Here is a 25,185-nt window from a genome sequence, read left to right as displayed (position 1 = left end):
GGGTCAGAGGGAGCTCAACACCAGACTTAGTTCAGAAAACAAAATGTAGAGATGAGGGAAGCAAGAACAGGAATGAGAGGGTGACACAAGAAGTATGAAACTGACTTGTTAATTATGAGAAATTCTAGGGCAATCATATGAGGGACAGCTCCTAACTGAACTTATTTGCTTAGTCTCCAGACAGGAAAGCCAAGCATAGATGTCATAGAGTAACCAATTTCTGTCCCGGCCTAATTGCTGTGGGCTGCCCGAGTCATCTTACCTTAGTCCAGGTCTTCGGTGGCCAGCCGGATAAACATATCGAGAGAAGAGACTTTCCAGAGTCAAACAAGGGTTAGACTTTATTCAGGATCTTGGTTACATGTCCATATGCAGGCGGGTTCTTCCCCAGAAGAAAGGAACCCTCCTCCTCTTTAAGGAGCAAGGATCACACAGCGAGAGGATGGGGGTGGAAGAGGGGAGGGACCCCCAGGAGGGACCCCCCCTCAGGCTTTCCTGCCCCCACTTAAGCTCTCCCAGCCGTATAGTCTGCACGTGGATACTGTGCATGCTCTCAGCCCCTAGCTAATCACCAAAAAGGTGTGCTCAGACCACAGACTAATCTCAAGGGTGGGATGCTCTCCCCAGCAAGTTTCCACTGAGAAGAGGTGGAGAAACAAGAAAGCTAGAGTCTCATTCCTCAATTCCCAGCTGTTCCCTGGGGGGCCTCATGAGACTTCGCAATCAAGAAGCCCTCATTTTTACCTACCTGAAGCCGTTCACGTGAGAACTGAGTTTACACCCCAACAAATTTCAACTTAATTAAAAAACAAACAAACAAAAAACTCACCCAAACCCCAACTAAACAGCACCTAATAATGAGAGGTGACCCCAGGTGGAATGCACTGCTTCAAGAGGTGGAGGGAGCTCAGTAGAGGCTGGATGATGACTTCTGAGACTTTGTAGAGATTCACTTTGGGGATGGGGAGGACCAGATGTCATTGAGGTCCCTTGCCATGCTCCACTGTTTGCCACAGACAGCCTCAAGGGATGAATCATCCAGGAAGAGAGAGAAGAAGGGAAGGATGACTCCCACCAAGAAGCCAGGGAAAGGCAGAACATGAATGAGCACATTCCTAAGTCTTCTCTGCACAAAGAATCCTTGATGAAAAGGAAAAGAACACCCCCTAGCTGAAGGCCTTCCCACATTAAGTCCTTGTTGGGCCTGTGCTCAAGATGAATATTCTGATAAGCATTAAACTCCATTTCTATGGCTTTCCACATTCTACAAGAATATGACTTCTATCTTCTACAATAGTAGATGAGAAATAAGGAATGATTTCAGCCTGAAGGATTTTCCATGTTGATCACATGAATGAGGATTATCCTCTATGAATGGATTTTCTGGTGCTTAGTAAGGGAAGAGAATGCAATAAAAGCTTTACCACATTCTAGGGACACGCAAGATTTCTCTCCAGTGTGGTTTCACTGATGAAGAGTAAGAACACACTGACATGTGAAAGCCTGTCTACACTGATTACATTCCAAAGCTCTCTTCAGTTGGCTGCTTTGATGTTCTACAAGACTGGCACACTGTGTGAAAGCATTTCCACATTCATCACATTCAAAAGATTTGTCCTCAGTGTGGATTCTCTCATGATCTTTCAGAATGGAGCCTTTCCACATTTAAGATGTCCAAAAGGTTTCTCACCAGTATGGATTCTTTGATGTACAGCAAGAGTGGCCTTCTGTGTGAGATCCTTTCCATATTTATCACATTCATGAGTTTCATAAGGTTTGTCTTGTCCAGATTCTCTGATTCTCTAAATGTTAAAGCAAGACAAGAGCCTCTTCTACAGACCATTCCACGCTACTGACATTCATAAGGTTTCTCTGCAGTGTGAATTCTCTCATGGGCAACAAGTCTAGACTTCAGTATGAAAGCCTTTCCACACACATTACATTCATAGGGTTTCTCTCCAGTGTGGATTCTCTGATGTACAGTGAGACTGGAGCTGGATGTGAAAGCCTTTCCACATTGGTTACATTCATAAGGTTTCTCTCCAGTGTGGCTTCTCTGATGTCGAACAAAGTGGGAACGCTGTTTAAATGCCTTTCCACATTGATTACATTCATAAGGTTTCTCTCCAGTGTGGATTCTCTCATGGGCAACAAGTCTAGACTTCAGTATGAAAGCCTTTCCACACACATTACATTCATAAGGTTTCTCTCCAGTGTGGTTTCTGTGATGTACAGCGAGATTGTAGCTACATCTGAAAACCTTTCCACATTGATTACACTCATAAGGTTTCTCTCCAGTGTGAATTCTCTCATGGGCAACAAGGTTAGAGTTCAGTCTGAAAGACTTTCGACACACATTACATTCATAAGGTTTCTCTCTAGTGTGAACTCTCTGATGTCCAGCAAGATGAGAGTTTCTTCTAAAAGCCTTTCCACACTGATCACATTCATAAGGTTTCTCTCCAGTATGGCTTCTCTGATGTCGAACAAAGTTGGCACGCTGTTTAAATGCCTTTCCACATTGATTACATTCATAAGGTTTCTCTCCAGTATGGATTCTCTCATGGGCAACAAGTCTAGACTTCAGTATGAAAGCCTTTCCACACACATTACATTCATAAGGTTTCTCTCCAGTGTGGTTTCTGTGATGTACAGCGAGATTGTAGCTACATCTGAAAACCTTTCCACATTGATTACACTCATAAGGTTCCTCTCCAGTGTGAATTCTCTCATGGGCAACAAGGTTAGAGTTCAGTCTGAAAAACTTTCCACACACATTACATTCATAAGGTTTCTCTCCAGTGTGAACTCTCTGGTGTCCAGCAAGATGAGAGTTTCTTCTAAAAGCCTTTCCACACTGATCACATTCATAAGGTTTCTTTCCAGTGTGGATTCTCTGATGTTGAACAAAGTGGCCCTTCTGTTTAAATGCCTTTCCACATTGATTACATTCATAAGTTTTTTTCTCTGCAGTGTGGATTTTTGGATGTACAGCAAAACTGGCCCTCTGTTTGAAAGCCTTCCCGTACTGATTACATTCATAAGGTTTCTCTCCAGTGTTGACTCTCTGATGTGTAGCAAGAAGGGAGCTCCGTGTGAAAGTCTCTCCACATTGATTACATTGATAAGGTTTTTTTCTACTGTGGATTTTCTGATGTATAAGAATGGATGAACATTCACTAAAAGCTTCACCCAATTCATGACCCTCAGGTGGTTTTTCTTCAATCTGAATGTTTTGATGGTTAATAAGGGATGACTGTAGACTCAAGTCATTCCCACAAGGATGATAATAATAAGGTTTCTCTCCTGGATGAATTCTGAGAAATACAGCACAGAATAGGCTCCCAGTGAAGTCATAGGGACCATCAGTCATGAAGCTTTTCTCATGAGTTTCTTTCACAGAAGTGGTTGGCTTTTTAATAATTTCTTTCATTTCAGGTCTCATCTCTCCTGCAAGAAAAAAATAAAAATAAAACATATATACAGAGACACATATACACATTTACATAATTATGATCCCTTCCCTCCTTTGGGATAATGTAAACTAAGTTATCTACAACCTACTTCCCCAGGTTAAGACAAAAATCTTTAAAGTTCAATGGAAAGAATCATTTAAAAATCCCATTAGCTCATACCAACAGAATAACTTGATTGACAAAGACCTTCCCGTACAATCACATTGGATCCTCACAAACACTTGTGACAATGGCAGGACCAGCACTGTCATTACATTCACAAGGCAGGCCATGAGCTCAGAACAGCTGAGTAACCTCTCCAACATCTCAGGAGATGAAAATACAACTCCAACCCTACAAGTGGGCATGCTCTGTCCATGGTACTAGATGGTTTTTCTCCTTCGAAATTTCCATTATTTTGTTGCAAAGAAAAGTTATTTTATTATTGTGTGTTGATTTATTCTCTCCCTTTCTCTTTGATCTTCCCATTCCCTGGCATACAACAATATTGAAAATAGGCCAATTAGGGGCAGAGCCAAGAGAGCAGAGTAAAAGCAGAGACTTGCTTGGGAGAGCTCAAGCTCTCCCCTCAAACTCCTCAAAGTACCTATAAGAATGAATAAATTCTATTGCTACAGAACCCATGGGGTGATGGAATGAAACAAATCTCCAGCCCAAGAAAGCCTGGAAAGCCAACAGGAATGTGTATTACACCCAGCTCAGAGGAGACAGAGTTCAGCATGATCTGTGCCAGCAACAGACAGGGTCAGGGCAGGCCTCATAGTACTGAATCACTGGCATTGGTGGTACTTTCCAGATTTCTCAACACATAAATGCCAAAGATAGCATAATGGTCAGTGAAAAAACCCTATGGGACCTCTTCTGGGTCAAATCTGACCCCTGCCCTGGGGCAGAGGAGGAAGTGGCTGTGGCAATGGCAGCAGAAGCAGCAGTAGTGGTGGCTGCTTCTGCAGCTCTGGGTCAACAGACAGTAGGGGAATCAAGTGGCTGATACAAAACCCCTGAAACCTGGGACAGTACACCCACCTCCACCCCCTCCCTAACTGTAAGCAGAGTCCTAACTTGACAAAGAGTTAGAAAGTCAAGGATCTGCCTGGGAACATGAGCAAACAGCATAAAAACTTCAGACTACAGAACCTTACTTTGATGACAAAGAAGATTAAAACATGCAATCAGAAGAAGACAAAGTGAAAGTTCCTACATCAGAAGGCTCTAAGAAAAATATGTATTTGTCATACTTCATGGAAAACCTCAAAAAGGATTTTGAAAATCAAGTAAGAGAAGTAGTGGAAAAAATTGGAAAGTGAAAGGAGTGATGCAAGGAAATCATGAAAAACAAGTCAACAGCTTGCTAAAGGAAGCCCCCCAAAAATACTAAACAAATTAACACCTTAAAAAATAAACTAACCCAAATGGTAAAAGAAGTTCAAAAAGCTAATGAAGAGAAGAATGCCTTAAAACACAGAACTGGCCAAATAGAAAATGATGTCCAAAAGTTGACTGAAGAAAATAATTCCTTCAAAAGTAGAATGCAGCTAATGGAATCTAATGACTTTATGAGAAATCAAGAAATTATAAAACAAAACCAAAAGAATGAAAAAAATAGAAGACAATGTGAAGTAGCTCATTGGAAAAACAACTGACCTGGAATATAGATTCAGGAGAGGTAATTTAAAAATTATCAGATCATCTGAAAGTCATGATCAAAAAAAGAACCTAAATATCATCTTTCAAAAAATTATCAAGGAAAACTGCCCTGATATTCCAGAATCAGAGAGTATAAAAGAAATTGAAAGAATCCACCAACTGCCTCTTGAAAGAGACCCCAAAAGGAAAACTGGAATATTGCAGCCAAATTCCAGAGTTCCCTAGTCAAAGAGAAAATATGCAAAGCAGTCAGAAAGAAACAATTCAAACATTGTGGAAATACAATCAAGATAACACAAGATTTAACAGCTGCTAGTTAAGGGATCAAAGGGCTTGGAATATGATATTCCAGAGGTTAAAGGAGCTAGAATGAAAACCAGGAATCACCTACCCAGCAAAACTGAGTATAATTGCTCAGAGGAGGAAATGGAATCTCAATGAAAAAAAAAGGATTTTCAAGCATTCTTGCTGAAAAGACCAGAGCTGAATAGAAAATTAAGTTTTCAGAGACAAGAATCAAGAGAAGAATGAAAAGCTAACAGGAAAGAGGAATCATAAGAGACTTTAACTTGAACTGTTTACATTCCTACATGGCAAGATGATATTTGTAACTCATGAGACCTTGCTTAGTATTAGGGCAGTTGGAGGAAATATGTGTGTGTGTGTGTGTGTGTGTGTGTGTGTGTGTGTGCTTACGTGGAGAGAAACAGAGAAAGAGAGAGAGACAGAGACAGAGAGAGACAGAGAGACAGAGCATAGAGTCAGTTGAATATGAAGGGCTGACAGCTGAAAAATAAAAGTAAGCAGTGAGAGAGGAACATATTGGGAGAAGAAGAAAGGAAGAGATAGAATGGGGTAAATTATCTCACATAAAAGAAGCAAAAAAGATTTCACAATGGAGGCGAAGTGGGGGTGGAGGTAAGGAGTGAACCTTACTCTCATTGGATTTGGCTTGAGGAGGGAATAGCATACGCACTCAATTGGGTATCTTACCCTACAGGAAAGTAAGGAGGAAGGAGATAAGGAGGGATAAAAGAAGGGAGGGCAGATTGGGAAATGGGGTAGTGAGAAGCAAACACTTTTTTTGTGTATGTCAATTTTAAATAGATTTTATTCTCCAGGATCAGAATTGCATTTCCACTTGTTTACAGTACTGATAAAGTGCAATACTGTTCACTTCTCTCCCTCTGCACACATTCAAGTATTCAGAAAGCCCAGATTTACACAGACTGCCTTGGCTACAAATTTGAGTCCTTCAGTTTTGGAAAGCTGTGTGGAATGCCCTTTCTTCAGGTGGGTTTAGCTGACCTCTTTAATGCTTTAAAGCACCTCCTCCAGATAGGGCTGCTCCACGCCTTGGAGGAACCCACCAGCCATGCCTCCTGGCTCTCTGGTACAGCTTAGTAATGAGAGGGTTGCAGACCTTCTCCAATTGTTTTAGCTAATGCTCAAATTCTTCCTTCTCGGTAATCTGGTTCTCATCCAGTCAGTTGATCATTTCATTATATTTGTCAAGGATCTTCTGTTTGTCTTCAACACTAATTTTGCCTTACACTTTTTCATCCTCTACAGTAGCCTTCATGTTGAAAGCATAAGATTCAAGGGAATTCTTGGAAGACACCTTGTCTCTCTGCTTCCCCTCCTCTGCCTCTTGGACTCAATGTCTTCTTTGCTCAGACTCCATTATCCTTGGTGATGGTGATCTGATTCTATTTGCCTGGGCTCTTATCCACAGCAGAAACATTGAGAATGACATTTCCATCAATGCCAAATGTTACTTCAATCTGAAAAACATGCCTGGGTGCTGGGTCGATTTCTCAGAGCTCAAATCTGTCAAAGAGGTTGTTATCCTTTGTCTCTGTTCTCTCACCTTCATGAACCTAAATACACACACCAGGCTGGTTTGTCTGAACAGGTGGTAAAGGTCTGTACTTGCTTGGTGGGGATGGTGGTATTACATTTGATAACAGTCATCACTCCAGCAGCACTTTCAAGTCCAAGGAAAGAGGAGTGACATCCAGCAGCCACAAGTCCTGCACCTTCTCAGATTTACCTCCAGACAAAATGGCAGCCTGGACAGCAGCACCACAAGCAACATCCTCAACAAGACTGATACTCTTGTGGGACTCCTTGCCATTGAAGAAATCTTGCAGAAGCTTCTGGATCTGGGGGATTCGAGTGGAACAACCCACAAAGGCGATGTCATTCATCTGCGATTTTTCTCGCTTGGCATCTCTTAAGATCTCTCCCACAGGATCAAGTGTGCCATGGAAGAGATCAGCATTCAGCTCTTCAAAAGGGGCTCAAGTGATGGATGTGTAGAAGCCAATACTTTCACAGAGGGAGTCAATCTCATTACAGGCTTGGGTACTGGAAGAGAGGGCATACTTTGTGCATTCACAAGTACTGAGAAGACAGCCAACTGATATCTTATTATTACTGATGTCGTTCCTGTGCTTTCACTTGAACTTGGCAATGAAATGGTTGACCATTCAGTTGTCACAGTCTTCCCCACTCAGGTGGGTGTCCCCAGCTGTGGACTTGACCTCAAAGATGCCATCTCCAATGGTAAGAATGGAAACTTCAAAGGTACCACCTTCAAGGTCAAAGATCAACACATTTCTCTCCACCCCAATCTTTGTGATGATTCAGAGCAGAGACCAGTGATGGTTCAAGCATCTTTGGGGGCCTGATGTTAGGAATTATTGAAATAGGCTGGTACTGTGACCACAGCATTTGTGACAGTCTTCCCAAGGTAAGCTCCAGAAATTTCTTTCACCTTGGTCAACACCATGGAAGATACTTCTTCTGGTTAGAAACTTTTGGTCTTCCCTTTGTACTCCACTGGGACCTTAGGGCTGCCTGCATCATCCACTACTGTAAAAGACCAGTGTTTCATGTCTGATTGTACAACTCCTCATCAAATCTGTGACCCAATGGAACTTTTGCATCAAAAACTGTAATGGTGAGGTTCATTGCAACTTGATTCTTTGCAGTATCACTGATTAAACATTCTGTATAGATGAAGGTGATATAGCTTGGGGTGGTTCTATTTCCTTGGTCATTAACAATGATCTCCACTTTCCTGTGTTGGAAGACTCCCACACTAAGTGGTGCCAAGACCAATGCCACCAGTGGGTCCCTTTGACATGGTTGCTGGGGAGTTTGGACAAAGAAGTGCTACTGTTGCACTGAGTAAGAAGCAAACACTTTTGAAAAGCAAAAGAGTTAAAGTTAAAAACAGAATGGGGGAGGCTGGAGAGGATGGAGGGAAATATAGTTAGCCTTCCACAACATGACCGTTATTGAAGTGTTTTGCATAACTAGACATGTATAACCTATATCAAATTGATTGCCTTCTCAATGAGGGTGGGTGGGGAGGGAAGAAGAAAGAAAATTTGGAACGCAAAGTTTTAAAAAGAAATGTTAAAAATTGTTTTTGCATGCAACTGGGAATTAAGATACATAGGCAATGAAGAATAGAAATCTATATTGCCCTACAAGAAACTAGAGGGGATGGGGATAAGGGAAGGGAGGGCAGACGTGGGGAAAGAATAATCAGAATGCATGTGATATTGGGGTAGGAGAGGGGAGCAATAGGGAGAAAATTTGAAATTCAAATCTTGTCAAAATGAATGTACAAAAAAAAGGAAAATATTTTGTGTTAAAAAAACACCTTTAAGTTTTATTTATCATTTCTGTGATCTTTTTGGTTTCCATGGTATCTCTCTGCCTTTTGAAGAACTTCATCTTCTGCTTATTTTAGGTTTGTTTTTTGTTTGATTTTCTATTTTATTAAAATGTGTATTCATTTGATTAATCTATTTCCCTTATTTCTTCCTTCTGTTTTTATAATGTGTGACTGTCAGAACATGATTTCCCCTTGGGAACTGCTTTAGCTGAAACTCTGAAATTTTAGTGTCTCTCATCATCATGATTATTTTCTTTTTTACAACTGATTAATCATTTCTGTGATTTCTTATTGGACTCAGTCATTTTTATTTAATAGTACTTTTTCCACCACTCATTTTTTGAAAATTTTGAGTTCCAGATTCTCTCTCTGATCCTTTTCTCTCCCCTCCCCAAAAGAGCCATCTAATATGGGTTAGACATGTGAAATCATGCAAAACATATTTTCACATTAGGTATGTTGTGAAAGAAGAAATGAAACTAAAGGAAAAAACCCAGACAATCCCTCCCCCAAAGTAACAATAGTATGCTTTGATCTGCATTCAGACTCTCATCAGTTCTTTCTCTGACTCAGTCATTATGAAAGATGTCATCGCTAAGTCTTCATTTAGGATTCTAAATTTTGTTTGTGATCCCTGAACAATTTCCCATTCTTATTTCTTTATGAAAAGAAAGGATATATTGATACTTTCTGCCTTTTTTCATTTCTTTGGAGTATCTCTGTGGCCTGGTTAGACTTATTAAAAATTCCATGTGGTGCAAAGAAATACGCATGTTCCTTTGCTGTTCTGTTTAGAAGATGCCCTGAGTCTTTTACCTCTAGCTTCTCCAGAAATGTGCTCATCTCTCCTGCTTTTATCTCATACTATTATTTCTTTCCTTCCTTTTCCTCTCAGTTAGTCATATGGAGTCCACTCCCTCTCTTCCCTTTGAGTTAGCCCTGTTCATGAGGTTTTTTTTTTAAATTTCACCAATTTTTGTGCCCCCTTCCAACAAGGACTTTTCTCCTTTTCATTATTCATCTTTTCTGTCTGTTTTACCTACATTCTCATTCTCTGATATAGGACCACTATGATCATTCAAATTCTTTCTTTTCTGTATATCCCTCATACATTCAAATCCTCCAAGGTATTCATTCTAAGCTCTGGCTTAGCACTAGCAAGGCACTTCCTGGCACTGCCTTGCAGGGTTTATCCCATGGATTCCCCTTTTCCACTGTGCCTAGCTTTCAGAATAATGTGCATTAATTCAGGTCAAATGTGGCCAAAAAAAAAAATGCAACAACAACAAAAAAAACACAAGTTCTGCACACCTGAGTCCTATCTCCTCTTTCTTGACCCTTTTCTCCTCTATATTTGCCTGGAAATCTCATCCCAAAATACAGGCTTTCCTAATCCTCCAAGTGCCAATTGCCCCCAGGGTTTCAAACCCCCAACTCCCTCACTACAAATTGACTTTTCAGGCACTAAATCCCTCAAGGCTCAGTGTGTGGCCCTTCTCTTCCTTCACCCATCAGGCCATTCATCAGTGAAAGCCCCTGCACCCTCCAAAGTGAGGTCTCCTTTTCTCCATGTTTTCAGTCTTTCCCCCTCCTCACCTTGAGGGCAAGGACTCACTTTTGCCTCTCTATGCATGCCCAGTGTTTAGCATTTTGCCTGCACATAGCAGGTACTTAATAAATAGATGTTCAGTTGAAGTGAAAATTTCTAGTTCTTGATAAGACTCTGGCCTGCCACTCTCTTCTCTCTATCCCCCCGTTTCTCTTCCCCCTTTCAGGTATCTTCTTATGGTGTAATGTAGGCTCACCAAGAAAGCATTCCCTGTAGGCAGGATGTCCTAGGATTCTCTCCTCCTCTTCACTATTCCTTCATTCATCCCCATCTCCTTGTGCTCTTAGAGTTCTTTCTGTTGTCACTATTGTCTTTGTGGCATGCAATTATTTACTCCTCCTGCATTCCTGCTACTTATCTGTTTGAGAAGAAAATAATCTCTTCAGTTCTGCTTTTTTCCTTCTTTCTTTTTGCTTTCCCCTTCAATCAATTTAGGCAATCTGACTGTCATAAAATGAATATTCCCAAGGTTGTTTAATTTGCATTGCTCTAACTGATGATTTAGAGCATTTTTTCATGTGACTAAAATTGTTTTGATTTCTTTATCACAAGATTGCCTGTTCATATCCATTGACCATCACGAAATGACTCATATTCTTAAAGATTTCAGGCAGTTCCTTCTTTATTTGAGATATGAGCCTTTTATAGGAGAAATGGTCTATAACTCCCCCTTCCCATTTTCTGCTTTCTTTCTGATCTTGGCTACACACAAATTGATCAATTATTCATAAATCTGATAGGGAATATATTCCATGTTCTTCACATTTTCTCCTAATATCTCACTTTATATCTGGTTATGTATGCATTTTGACATTGTCTTTCTGCTAGCTAAAACAAACTCCTTTCCATGAGTAAATCATCCCTTTCCAGCTCAGCATACTGTCTCTCCAACATTTCCATTATGTCACTACTTTTCAGTCCCTCCTGCACTAGTGACTCCTTCTCTTTTGCCAGAAACAAACCATTTCATTCCAATATCTTTCTTCTATTTTTTGGCTAAACAACTGGAGATGTTCATTTGCAACTGGTGTCTCCAACTCCTTTCCTTGGCTTTCCTTGAATTTTCTGTAGTCTAGATCCCAATTTCATGGTTCAATGGAAACTCCCCTTCAAAATCACCAAAAATCAGAAAGCTGCTAAATCCACTGGCCCTTTATTGAGCCTCATCTTTCTTGGCTTATCTGCAGCTTTTGAAACAATCATTTAGCCTTCACACACACACACACACACACACACACACACACACACACACACACTCTCTCTCTCTCTCTCTCTCTCTCTCTCTCTCTCTCTCTCTCTCTCTCTCTCTCTCTCTCTCTCCCCGTCTCTCTCAGTTTTTGTGACATTCCTCTCAGTTCTTCACATTAAACTCATTCCTTTTCCCCAAACTGTCCCCTCTTCCTATTTTCCAAATTCTCTCTAAGGCACCTTCCCACTAGTGCAGGCCCATAAATGAGGTGTCACACATTCCTCACTGACTCTCACACCTTCACACTCCTGACCCCCATACTCAATCTGCTGTAATGTCCTGTGAGGCCACCTTGGTAACATACCTCCCATACACCCCCTTCTCTCCCAACACTGCCAGAATCACCTCACACCTGAGATATTGCAAGAACCTGCTGCTTGCTACAGCTGCCTCAAGTCCTCCCTAACCCCAGCCATTGGTCCACCCACTTATCAAACTTAATTTTCCTAAAGTTCTCTACTGGTCATGTCACTATATACTCAGCAAGCTCCTGTGGCTCCCTGGCAAAAGAATGAAATATAAAATGCTCTCTGGGGCTGTTAATCACCTACCCCTTCATCATCTACCCTTCTCCTACTCTTCTAATTTTGTTTCACCTTATTTTCCCACAAAATGTGCTATAATCCAGCAACATGGGCCTCCCTTCTGTTCTGTGAACAGGACCCTCCACCTCCTGCCTCCACAGGTTTTTCTCATCATCCCTGTGCCTGCAATGCTCACCCTGGCTTCCATGAAGTCCCAGCTAGAGGCCACTTTCCACAATGAGCCATTCAAGTCCTCCCTCATTTTAGGGTCTTCCCTCTCTCAATGAGCCCCAATTTGTCCTGTCCATGACAAGTTTGTACATTGTTTTGCACTTACAGGGAAGTTTCTGCCTCCAAATGCCAAACACTGACTTTTTATAAGATCATAGATTTATCACTGGAAGACAGCCTCAAGGTCATGGGGTCCAACTCCCTATTTTCACAGATGGAGAAACTGAGGCTCAGTGGTGCTCAATTGACTTGTTTAGACTCCCACTGAGAGAAAATGTCTCAAAAACAATTGCAAGTCCTGTCTTCCTGCCCTCAAATCTAGCCCTTGCTTCACCCCCACACCTAGCATCCTCTTATAATCACAACTCTCACACCTGCTTTCCCCTAACTCACTTGGACAGCAGATCCTCAAGCCTTCTTGCTCCAGCAGCCAGGGTGCTTCCCTTTCCTCCAAATATGAAATCAGATATTCTCTAGGAACTGGCAGACCTGGCCATAGGGAATTAGGGATGAGGATGGTGAAAACTTGTAATTCATGTCCAGGGAGAGGCTGGACTGCATGATGGGGGATTACTTCTATACCTGAGATGCTTCAACACTGAATTGATCTTGGTCCTCAAGCTCCTAGAACTGGCAAGGGAAGGAGCAACCAGGAAACCTCCACGTTCTCTTCACACAATATACTGACCCTTTATAGGAAACCCAGGCACCAGGAGGACCCTGTCTCTAAGACACAGGAGAGCAGCACTTTTCCCTTTCTAGTAAGTGATAAATGCTCCAAAGTCAGCACACTCAGGAATGAAGACATTCCCTCTTACAGCAGACTCAGATTGGCCAAGGGAAGTGTCCTTACCCAGGGAGAGCAGGTTCCCAGCATTCTCCAGCATGACCTCCTTGTACAACTCCCTTTGAGGATGGTCTAAGAGGTCCCACTCCTCTGGGGTGAAGTCTACAGCCACATCCTTGAATGTCACCCACTCCTAAACCAAGAAAAGTCACAGCATTTAGAGAGGAAAGAGACTCCAGAATTCATGCAGTCTAACCCTCAGTAAGGGAGAGGAAACTAAAGCAGAGAATGGGGATTTACCCACAGGTCTTACCCTTGATGAGTGTTAGAGTCAGCACTTGAAACCAAAGTCACTAAGAGCCCAGTGGAATACTGAGAAAAGCAGTTGATGTGGTCAGTTGGAACAAAGTTGAGAAAGGTCTTCCTATAGAATGTGCCTCCCTATGGAATGTGTGTGAAAGTATGTATCCAAACTGGGAGGCAGAAGATCTGGGGAGGAGAAAGAGAGAAGATGATGATGTGAAATTCCCTCATCAGATTCTGTGAGGAGTTTGTGATAAGATGACAACTACAGGGTATTCTGGGAAGGGGCAGGAATTTCTGTGTGATTATATGAAAGAAAAAGGAAGATGAACTTTATTTACTGAGAAGCTAAAGCAAAGTCTTCTCTAGATCAAACATGAAAAGGATTCATAAGACAAACTAATTACAATCGGGACTGAACTGATAGATATGAGACTTTCCAGCCAAGTGAAGGAGAGTTCTCTGCTGTTACTTTGAGGGCTTGAGCCTACCCTCCATATTAGTCATTTGGTAGAAGATCATTAAAAAATAGAAAGAATGAAAGTGAAAATAGCAAGTTTCAGGCTCTTATTCAGTCAGTATCAGTTCTTTCTCTGGAGGTGCACAGTAGGCTTCCTTTGTTCTTTGAGATTTTCTGGGATCCCCGTATTGCTGAGAATAACCAAATCATTCACCATTCTTCAATGAACAACATCGTTGTTACTGTGTATAAAGTTCTCCTAGATCTGTTGACTTCATCTTGCGTCAGTTCATGTAAATCTTCCAAATTTTTCTGAATTCCTCTTGCTTGTCATTTGTTAGAGTATAACAGTATTTCATTACAATCATATGCCACAGATTTTTTTAGCCATTCTCATATTAATGGGCATCCCTTTGATTTCCTATGCTCAGCCACCACAAAAAGAACTGCTATAAATACTTTTATACAAATAGATGCTTCACACACATGCACAGTTTTGGTGTCTTTGGGATATAACCCTAGTGGTAGCATTACTGGATCAAAGGGTATGCAGAATTTCGTAACTCTTTGGGCATAGTTCCAAAGTCCTTTCCAGAATGGTTGGCTCAGTTCGGAACTCCACCAACATTGTATTAGTGTCAGTTAGTTCCCACATCCCCTCCAACATCCATCATTTTCCTTTTTTTGTCATAATAGCCAATCTGATGGGTATGAAGTGGTACCTCAGAGTTCTTTAAATTTGCATTTCTCTAATCAATAGTGATTTAGAACATTTTTATATGATTACAAATAGTTTTGATTTGTCTAAAAACTGCCTGTTCATATTCTTTGGCAATTTATCGATTGTGGAATGACTTCTATATTTTATAAATTAGACTCAGTTCTCTATATATTTAAAAAATTAGGCCTCTATTAGAGATACTTGTTAGAAAAAAATTTCCCCAATTTTCAGCTTTCCTTATAAATTACACAGCTTTGGTTTTGCTTGTGCTTAAATGTTTTAATTCGATATGACCAAAATGATCGATTTTACATTTTATAATGTTCTCTATATCTTGTTTGCTCATACCTTCTTCCTTTATCCATAGATCTGATAAATGATTCCATGCTCTCCTAATTTCCTTGTGTACATATACCCTTTATGTGTAAATCATGTACCTGTGTTGGCCTTTTCTTGGTATGCAGTGTGATATGTTGGTCTGTACCTAGTTTCTGCCATTCTGGTGTTTTCTTTTTTTTTTCAGTTTTCCCAGCAGTTTTTGTGAAATAGTGAGTTTTTGTCCAAAAAACTTGGATATCTGGCTTTATCATATACTTATCATATACCAGTTTGCTAGGGTCATATAGTATAACGTAATTTGTAAGTAATGTATTTCATTGATTCATCACTCTATTTCTTAGTCAATACTAGATTGCTTTGATAATTACCACTTTCTAATATAGCCTGAGTTTGTTATGGCTAGACCACCTTCCTTCATATTTTGTTTCACTGATTCCTTTGACACCCTGGACCTTTTGAAGAGCCACTATTTTCTTGGAGTTAATCTCAGGCCAAAATTGATGTATACTCTATTATTTAGTTACATAGAAATAAGAGTAATTGTGGATGGTTCCTTCAAACAATAAAAAAGCAAAACTTAAGGAACTTAGGTTGTACTTCAGCTAATGCATAACAAACACACTGACAGATTCCTCAAGGGAAATTAAGGATTGAAACATACCTCTACAACTCTGGAAATTTGGGGGAGCAAAACTCAAGAGAAAGAGTTAAGAAGTCTACTGATGGACCATATACAGGAGAGGTTGGCAAAACCTGAATATAGTTTGATATTTGGGCGATGTTGTCTCTATTTCCAGTCTTCTACATGCACAATGTCTGTATGACCAATGTGCATGAAATGCAATGGTCTTCCATTTTTGTCATTAAGTTATCATTCACTTTATCAAAAATTTTGATATTTGGGAATAATTCTTTCTCATATGTAAAAAATTATCTTTCTTTTTTTACTTTTTTATCATTACAATTTCTTATTTAAAACACTTGACTCATGGATTGTTTTTTTTTTTTTTTACCATTTTTACTATTTTTATTTTTCACTTTCTTCATTCTGTTATTTTATTTTGGAACAATTAAGTATTTATTGATCTTTTACACTTTTTGTGATTACCAAAAATTTAGAATTTCCTTTTTTTCCCCACTTGGGCCTCGAGTCAATATCCTTCATTCCATAGTACTCATCATGTGGGCTTTCATTGAAGGAAGGCAGTTCTCTTATTGATTAATAACTGATCGCTGATTCCCTCACTTACACCCAACAAAAGCTATTCCAAATCTCTTTCCTTTGCAAGTCTCCCACATTTGTCTCTCCCCACTATGGACTGGAGTTATGAACTCCAAACCTCCATGGAAGGAGAAAGCTCATTTCAGACCTGGCTCAACATCTTTGGGTCTTCTCTGACTGATTTCTCCATTGTGCCCCTGAACTGGGGTACCTTCTCTCTCCAACCCATTTTCATGACATTTTGTTAGACTTCTAACAAAGACTTCTAAGTCTTCTGCTAGACTGCCAGGTCCCTGAGGCTAAGTGACTTCTGAAAGGCACCAGGAGAAAGACTTTCAAATGCCATGGAAAGGACAATGAAATATGTAAGACTATTCCAAAGCCACTACAAATGAGGAGAGAATGGAAGAAAGCGTTCCAGAGACCAGTGGTGTTCAGTATGCCGATGAGGGAAACCTATCCTGCAAATGTGAGCTTAGTAATGTGGGACAAAATATGGATGTTCCATGATAAAAATAAAGAGACTCAAATATTTTTAGAAGGAAAATCAGACCTGGTGAGATTGTTTGTTTCTTTGCACCACATGGAACTTTTACAAAAATTAACCCTAGACTAGGGCAAATGAAAAAACCCCAGAAATTATCAATATATCCTTCCATTCCATAATAAAATAAGAATGGAAATTGGTTCAGAGACCACAACAGATTCAAATCCAAATGAGACACTGATATTCTCACTGTTCACACTATACTAATCAAATTAGAGAGGCAGCTAGGTGGCAGAGTGGATAGAATGATGGATCTCAAGTCAGGAAAATCTGAGTTCAAATACAGCCTCAGAGCCTTACTAGCTGAGTGATCCTGGACAAGTCACTTAACTACGTTTGCCTCATATGTAAAATGAGCTGGAGAAAGGAAAAGAAAACAACTCCAGTATCTCTGCCCAGAAAATCCCAAATGGGGACACAAAGAGTTGGACACAATGGAACAAGTACATCAAAATTATGAAGGCAGTATTGGAGAGGGCTGAAGAAAAGAAAATTCATTTGTTTAAATAAAAGACCTACAATAACAAGGGCATGATGAAAAGCAGTAAGGGATAAGGAGGGAACAGCTCTTCCAAACTTTAACATCTAGTATAAATCAGTGCTCACCAAAACCATCTGGAATGGTTAAAATAAAAAAAGAAAGAGATGATTGAATGGAACAGACTCAAGAAAGGAGATTCAGAAACACTAGAATTAAGGAACTCAATGCTTGATAAAGTGGAAAGCAGACCACTTAGAGCAAAACTCCTTTATCTGGTTTAAAAAGAAACTGCTGAGGAAACTGGACAGCAGTCAGGAAGGAAATCAGGATGAGGCCAATATTCCACCCTACATTCTACAAGACTTTCTATACGGCTGTTTTTGTTGCTCAGCTACCTCAGTCACGTCTGAGCCTCCATGACCCCATCTGGTATTTCCTTGGCAGAGAAATTATCAAGGAAAACAGTGCTGACACATTAGCACCAGAGGTAAAACAGAAATTAAAGAATTCACTGATCACCTCCTGTAAATGATCCCAAAATGAAACCTCCCAGGAATATTAAAGCTAAATTCTAGAGCTCAAAGGTCAAGCAGCCAGAAAGAAGCAATTCAAATATCAGGGAGTCACAGTCAGGCTAACACAAAACTGAGTAGCTCTTACATAAAAAATCAGAGCATGGCATATGATATTCAGCAAGGCAAAGCACCTAGGATTACAACCAAGCATCATACACCCAGAAAAAAATGGATATTCAATAAATGGAGGATAATCAAGCATTCCTCATGAAAAGACCAGAACTGAACCAAAAATGTGACCTTCAAATACAAGACAAGAGAAGCATCCAAAGGTAAACAGGAAAGAAAAAACAGTAGAGTTAGATTCTTAGGATTCCTACATGGGACGCAAACACCTGTAACTCTTAAGACCTTTATGACTATTAGGACAATTAGGAGGCCTGTACATTGACAGTGTATATTGACTGTGCTGGGATGACATTCTAGAAAACAAAATTAAGGTGCAAGAAAGAGAAGTGCATTCCAAAAAGAAGTAAGGAGCACTCTACCATTAAGAGAGGTAGAAGGGGAAAAACTATCTCACATCAAACGAACAGACAAGAGAAATTACAGTGACAGGGAAAATGGGGGAGATGGGAAGGGAGGGTGTGATGCTTACTCTGATCCAAATTGGCTCAAAGAGGGAACAATGTATCTCCTCAGCTGGGGACAGAGATCTATCTCGTCCTACGTGGAAATAAAAAGGGACAGGGATGGGGACCAGGGACTGATACAAAGAAGGGCAGGTTAGGGAGGCACTGGTCAGAAATAAAGCACTGGTGAAGACAGACAGCATGAAAGGTGAGAGAATGTGAGGAAGGGAAACACAGTTATTGATCATCACTATAAAAATGAATTTAGTGCACTTACCCATAAAGGGAAGTGGAGAGCAGAATGAAGTAAAACCAGGATCTTACAATAGGCTGTTTACCACAAACATATCTGAAGCAGAGATATGCACAGAGTAAAAGGCTGGAGCAGAAACATATAGACACCAAATGGTATAGCATCTAAGTTGGAAAGGTCAACTAATATGAGTTATGCAAGGAAATAGACAAACTATACGAGTGGGGGACCTTAACTTTCCCCTCTCAGAACCAGATAACTCTAACTGAAAAATAAATAAAAAAGAAATTAAGGAGGTAAATAAATTTTAGAAAACTTAGATGGCTAGGCCTTTGGAGGGCAGAATAAACATTGTTGTTCTCCATAGTAATGGCATTTACACAAAAGCTGGCCATGGATTAGAGCATTAAAAACCTCACAATCAAACGCAGAGCAGGAGAAATATAAAATGCATCCTATTCAGAGCATAATGCCACAAAAATGAGATTCAGTAAATGCAATGAAAAGATAGGTTAAAAATGAATTATAAATTTATTCATCTAATCCAGAAGAATAAATGCATCAAAGAACAAATCAGAGAAATAAATACTAGAAATGCTACGTACAGCAATGAGGAAAAAAAAGAAATGGAAATTGGAATAAGCACCAAGAAAACAAACCTCTCACTCTTTGTAGATGATGCAATCCTATGCTTACAGAATCCTAGAGAATCAACTAAAAACGACTTAAAATGAACAATTTTAGCAAAGTAACAAGAAATAAAATTCATCTCATATTCTGCAAAATTGAGAAAAATGACAAAAAGTGGCACCAGTCAGTGCTCGAGGGGTTGTGGGAAGGTGGGTACACTAAGACAAGTTGGGGGAGCTAGGAAATGGTAGAAGATCTTGAAGATCTGAGTTCAAATCCAGCCGCAGACACTTCTTAGCCGCATGACCCTGGTAAGTCACTGAACCTATTTGCCTCAGTTTCCTGAACTGTGATATAAAGATACTAAAAACACCTCCCATACAGGGGTGTTGTGAAGATGACCAAAAGTGGATTTTAGGGAGAAAATAAGTCCCTCCAGTGTGCCTTTCCCGTTGAGCCTGATGCCTCTGACAAGAACTGGGTGTTTCCTCTAGTATCCCCTAAGCCCACTGGAAAAGAAAACTCCCAGGACTTTGTATAGTTCCCCAACCTCAGCCCTTTCCCTGCATCCTCCCTAACAAGAGAAGTCCTAGGCCCTTCACAAATGCTAATTAACTAAGAACTAAAGAAGGCAGTGTTTCCTTTGGCCTGATCCAAACAGCTCTGCTAGGGGCCTGTGAACCTGTGAATGTGACCCAGAAATCAACTTCTCAGAAACACTGGACCAGAGCATGAAGGAGGCCAGGACCCCAAACCCCCAGCCCCAGATCCTAGTATTGGCTCCTTTCAGCCCTTACTGACTTCTCAGTGTGCCAAATTAGCTCCAGGACAGGACTGGTCAGTGTAGACCAGACTGATAAACTATTTTTCAGCTAGGATAAGGAGAACATCTTGTCTTCCAGGTCTGTCAGGGAGAGCTTGACCAAAGAAACAAAGGGGAGGAAGCAGATCAATGGATATGGGGGTGAGGGGGTGCTAGGCATGGATAAAGGGAGCAGAGACCTCTACAGGACCGAAGAACGAGTGAAGTGGTCATCCTTCTGACTGAGGGATCATGAGGGAAATCTTAAAAAATGAACACAGGAGGGCAGCAAATTTGCCTGATGGGCCCTGGAAATCCTGGCCTTGGAGGCTCCTTGGATTCCCCTTACTAGATTACCAGCCACTTCTTAGCATTTTCGCAAGATTCAAATTGCCCAGCCAGGATGGTGGATTGTCTGGACTACCTGCTGCTCCCATCAGGATCCTCCCTGGGGTTGATCTATTAAGACCATCCCAGGGACCCCAGACTACCTGCTGACACCTGGATGTATCCCTCAGTCTTTTTCTGTATTTAAGTTTCATCTCACCTCCATGAAGGCACTCAGATTCAATCCAGCTCAGACTCTTGTCTAGCTAAGATTCTATCTGGCCCATTTGTGAATACAAGAGTTACAAATGGTTTGGCTCCTTAAGTCAACCCAGTATGGAGAATCTTTCATAAACTTTGTTTTCCTTTGGCTGTAAAAAGGCTTGAATCAAATTCATTCGAGCAGAATCTGGTGTGTCGGTATTTTGGGGGCCCCAGCACCCCGAACCTCATCAGGGAGAGTGGGGTTTGCTAGTGCTTGTGATGTCAAAGTGCCTCAAATCATTTCAGATCACAGGAGAGAGCAGGGCAGTGTTGTTACTACCGTTCTCAATTTTCTGCCTATTTCTGTAAGGAAACAATCCAAAGGTAGGGGATTGCCAGGCTCATACACAATCCTCTCAGTCCAAGTGTGGGGAGTAAAAGAAGGAATTCTGTTTCCACATGATTACAAGTCCTCCCAGCTTTGAGTGATAGCAGCTAATCTGAGCTGTGACCAGCAGGAACAGGCTCATCCTCAGATAAAAGGTCAGAAACTTGTGCACAGGCTGGATAAACTGTTTGTCGGGGAGCCTGTCAGAGAGGAGAATGGGGGGGAGGTTGCCTCTAGCCAATGGATGGAGGAGTAGAAGATTCGAATTTGGAACAGCATAAGAAGGCTTGCATTGATCTGAATACTTGTAGCAGTTCCTTAGGACTGCTAAAAATTGATAAAAAAACCTTGTCTGATTTCATAACAAGTATTGTTTTCTGTTTAAGGGGAGCATGTTTCTCACACGTGAAAATGGCCTCTTTGGCTGATATTGGTCAGGTCTGAAGATGGAACACACTCACCTGGGCTGGGGTGCGGGGGCTCCCAGAGGCCATTCCCTCTGGCTCCAGGCTGCCTGCTTGGGCCAGGCCTTGGTCCTCTGCAGGCTGAGCTGGGGAGCGAGGATCCCAGAGGGGCAGAATCTTTCCCTTTTCTTCCAAGGCAGGAGGCTGGGCTAAAGGGATTGACAGAGGGTCAGGCCTTGTCCTCAGTGCAGAGATTCCAACCTACAGGTAAGGCAGATGATCCCATCCTCTCCTACCCCTTCTTTTCTGACCCCTTCCCCTGCCCCAGTCTCCTTCAGAGACCCAAGAGGCAGAAAGGGCTTGGGATCCCATGGTGGGTGAGACCAGTCAGAACCTCAATGGCACCTGAATCAGACATCTCTTTCCAGAAGGTCCTCTGCCTTCCCAGCATCCCATCTCCCCAGCTAACACACACACATTATCTAGGCAACAGACTGACTGCTTGATCTAGAGAGGAGAGAAACTTAGGAAGGTGGGGGGTGGGGAGGGCTCTGGGCTGGAGCCCCCGGGGAATGTCCAGGTGATTGGGTTCAGACTGTGGAAACCTGAACTCCCCTTGAATCTCCCCACCTAGCCTTTCAAGCTCAAATGTGCAGACAGGTCCTCCTGAATCTTTCATATTCAAATCTGTTTCCCTTGGCCTAGCCAGGCCTTCCATAGTCTGTTACCTCTGGATTGCCCCACCTACATCCCACCCAAGGACATCACTTAGTTGCGTCAATCTCCTCAAGACCCACCCTAAACCCCTCCTCCCATCTCTCTAGACTACCAGACCACCCCCCAGATCCCTCTTATAGTCTTTTCTGTACTTAAGGTACATCTCGCCTCCATGAAGGTGCTCAGATTCAATCCAACTCAGACTGTCTAGCTGAGATTCTATCTGGCTTCTTAACACGTTGTTACAAATGCTTAGGCTCCTTAAGAGTCAAGCCAGTATGGTGAATCTTTAATAAACGTTGTTTTTCTTTGGCTTTATGAAGGCTTGTGTGCAATTTATTCGAGCAGGACCCAGCTGTGGGTATTTTGGAGTCTCCGGCATGCCTGTGGGTATTTCAGGGTCTCCAGCATCCCTGAACCTCAACACTGAAAGACCCAGTCCAGTCTGGGATTCAGTTCCCCCGTAGGGGCTAGAGGGCTATGACAGAAGAGGGGGCAGGGAAGCAGGAGGCCTGGGGAAAGGGAGCACAGGCTGGGTCTGGCAGGAAGACATTCTACCCCAGCTCATGGCAGGGAGGTCAGGGACACTGCAGTGACAGAAGGGCTCAAGGGGGGACACTGAGCCTGGGAGAGCAGGAGGACTGTGTCCTGGGGTCTAACTAGGAGCTGGGGAGGGCTCTGGGACCCTCTGGGAGAGCTCAGGCCTGGAATCCCTCAAGGGAGACCAGACGCAGGGAGCTGGTGCCTGGGATGTGGTAGGCAAGTAGCCCAGGAGCTGAGGGTCCAGGTAACAAGGGGGTTGGGGGGGGGGGGGTGCCCGGCAGGCTGGAGTTTGGGTTCCTGCGAACAAAGTGAGGTCCTCAGGGCAGGCAGGAGCTTTGGGTCCTTGGGGCGGGGGAGAGAAGCTTGGTATGAAAGAATAATTGAGTCTCTAAACAAAAACGGGGACAGGTCACCCGGTTCCTGGGTCCCTACAACTAAGATGTGAATTTTGGGAAAGGGTGACCCAGTGCTAAGTTGGGGGGGCTGACCCTGACTGGAGTGTGGAAAAGCGTCAGCAGAGGGAAGCTTGTCCTCCAGCCGGGCCTGAGGGGGGAGGATGGGACCAGGGGGCACAGATCACGTGGTCAGAGGAGGAGGAGCCCCAGGGGTAGGGCAGCCAGCAGAAGCCAGCAGGGCTGGGACCTACCAGGGCCTGCACCCACAGAGCTGGCGTCCAGGGGGCAGAGATCTCAGGTCCAGCGGCGAGATCTGAGCTCTGGGGGAGAGAGGCGCACAGATTTCTGCTCCCAGGGCAGGGAGAAGGCGGAGCCACCTTAGCCCAAGTTCCTGTTCTCAGCCTGCCCCCTGCGAGGGTGCTCCCCCCCTCTGCCCGCCTCCGATGCCCAGGGTGGGCCCTTTCCTCCAATCACACCCAGGGCCAGGAGCTCAGGACCCGGCCTGCCTCTCCGCCCAAGCCCCGCCCTCCATCCCGTCAATTACCTTCCTCCCTGGGATGAGCCCTCCCCTGCCCCAGACCCCGCCCAGGCCTCCAAACTCCACCTCCACCTCCACTCGGGCTTGATTCCACGGGGCCACCACACGCTAGACTGGACATCTCTCAGAGCCCCTCCTCCCCCATGCTTCTGTCACTAGATTCCTTACTGGAGAAGAGTCGGGACTTTAGTGGGTGGGAGGGGAAAAGCCAGGAAGACACAACCAGGAGATGTCCAGCAAAGCAGGTGATTCCCAGCAAAGCTGAGGTCTGCTGTTTCAGGATGGAGGTTGTTCCCAAAATGCAGTCACTTGGGTTCTCACGTTTCTCCCATGGCAGAGTGGAATGTGGGCTCCTTTCCAGTCAGATCCCAGGGGGATCATGGGGATGTTTGACCAGCTAAGGGCAGAGCCACCCTTGCTGTAAAATACACTTAAATGTGGCATGTGAGGGGATGTGTTTAGGAGCTGAGAGAATGAGAATTAAATGGAAGTGGATCTGAATCACCCTTTTGTCCTCTCTGAAAGCATTCACGCTACAGAGTCAAGGAGAAATGGACAAAGTGGTTTTTATATGTAAGATAAGTCTATTCCTTTCCTTTCCCCTGTCCTGTCCTCTCCCAAATGCTTAACTGGGACTCCCAATGGACCTCTGCCTAAGGGCTATTCTGGGCCCTCCTAGCTTTACAGTGATTATCAGTTGTAACTGTTGGTGTTTCCCTCCCAGCCTGATGTCTTGGTTTTTCTTGACCTCATTAAAGGGTCCATGCCCTGGCTACTTCTTAAACAGGCCTATTCAATGAATGGGTGTTGCCTCACTCTAAGTGAGTACCTGCAAAGACCTTGACCTAAAGGGCCCAAGGTTTCCCTGTGCATCCTAGGCTATCTCCAGTCATCCTGATGAATATCTGGTCACTGGACTCAGATGGCTCTGGAGGAGAAGTGAGGCTGGTGACCTGCACAGCCCTCCCTCACTCAAAATAAAGTCAAGTGAAAGTCATGTCATCATTTCTTTGATGGCATGGTCTTCTTTGGCAACAATGGACAAACATAAGAACTAAGATAATGTGGACCCCATCTATAACAGTAAGCACCCCATTATACACAGGGAGGCCTGCTATCACAGGTTCTTAGTTCTGACTTCATAAAAGGAAAGGGAACTTTCAAGGGGTTTACAATCACTTTATCAAGCACCTAAATCATTCACCTACTTCAGGAGAGTCAGCACCCTGAACTTCAAATAAAATACAGAGAAATTTAAAGTTGTGAGAGAGAATCTCTCAGAAGTGAAGCCTCCTCAAAGAGTTAATTGTTTCTTTACTGTTGAAACACACTCCCTTGAAAAACTCCATCTGCAGCTAGCTGGCCTTGTAGAGTAACAAGCTTTGTAACATATCTTGTACTGTGCCTGACTCCCCATTCATCCTGACCTTGTCTATCCCTGCTCCCCCAAACTGCATACATTTGCAAAATTCCCAAGCTTGTATGTTCTTTGTTGATGGGGTAGATTTCTGGGAATAGATTGTACCCCCTGCAGCCCAGCCAATGGGATG

At 42.6% G+C, this 25,185-nt stretch overlaps 1 protein-coding gene across 4 annotated transcripts; it reads right to left on the bottom strand.

Moving 5' to 3' along the window:
- Positions 1–314: 314 nt before the first annotated feature.
- On the bottom strand, positions 315–23,602 carry LOC140508162 (uncharacterized). Of its 4 annotated transcripts, XM_072615928.1 has the most exons (4): positions 23,349–23,602; positions 21,500–21,651; positions 13,281–13,407; positions 315–3,450 (listed from the first exon to the last, which is right to left on the bottom strand). In XM_072615928.1, exons 2-4 carry the CDS (start codon positions 21,530–21,532, stop codon positions 1,850–1,852), a joined length of 1,761 nt encoding a protein of 586 aa, XP_072472029.1. In that variant the 5' UTR covers positions 21,533–21,651; positions 23,349–23,602; the 3' UTR covers positions 315–1,849. The 4 variants fall into 4 exon arrangements, with proteins under 4 accessions (XP_072472029.1, XP_072472031.1, XP_072472030.1 ...); XM_072615930.1 differs by lacking the exon at positions 13,281–13,407; XM_072615929.1 differs by lacking the exons at positions 21,500–21,651; positions 23,349–23,602 and adding an exon at positions 13,528–14,824.
- Positions 23,603–25,185: the final 1,583 nt, after the last annotated feature.

This window comes from Notamacropus eugenii, chromosome 5, assembly GCF_028372415.1.
Source record: "Notamacropus eugenii isolate mMacEug1 chromosome 5, mMacEug1.pri_v2, whole genome shotgun sequence".
Lineage (NCBI taxonomy): Eukaryota > Metazoa > Chordata > Mammalia > Diprotodontia > Macropodidae > Notamacropus > Notamacropus eugenii.
This window is presented reverse-complemented; position numbering and strand designations above follow the sequence as displayed.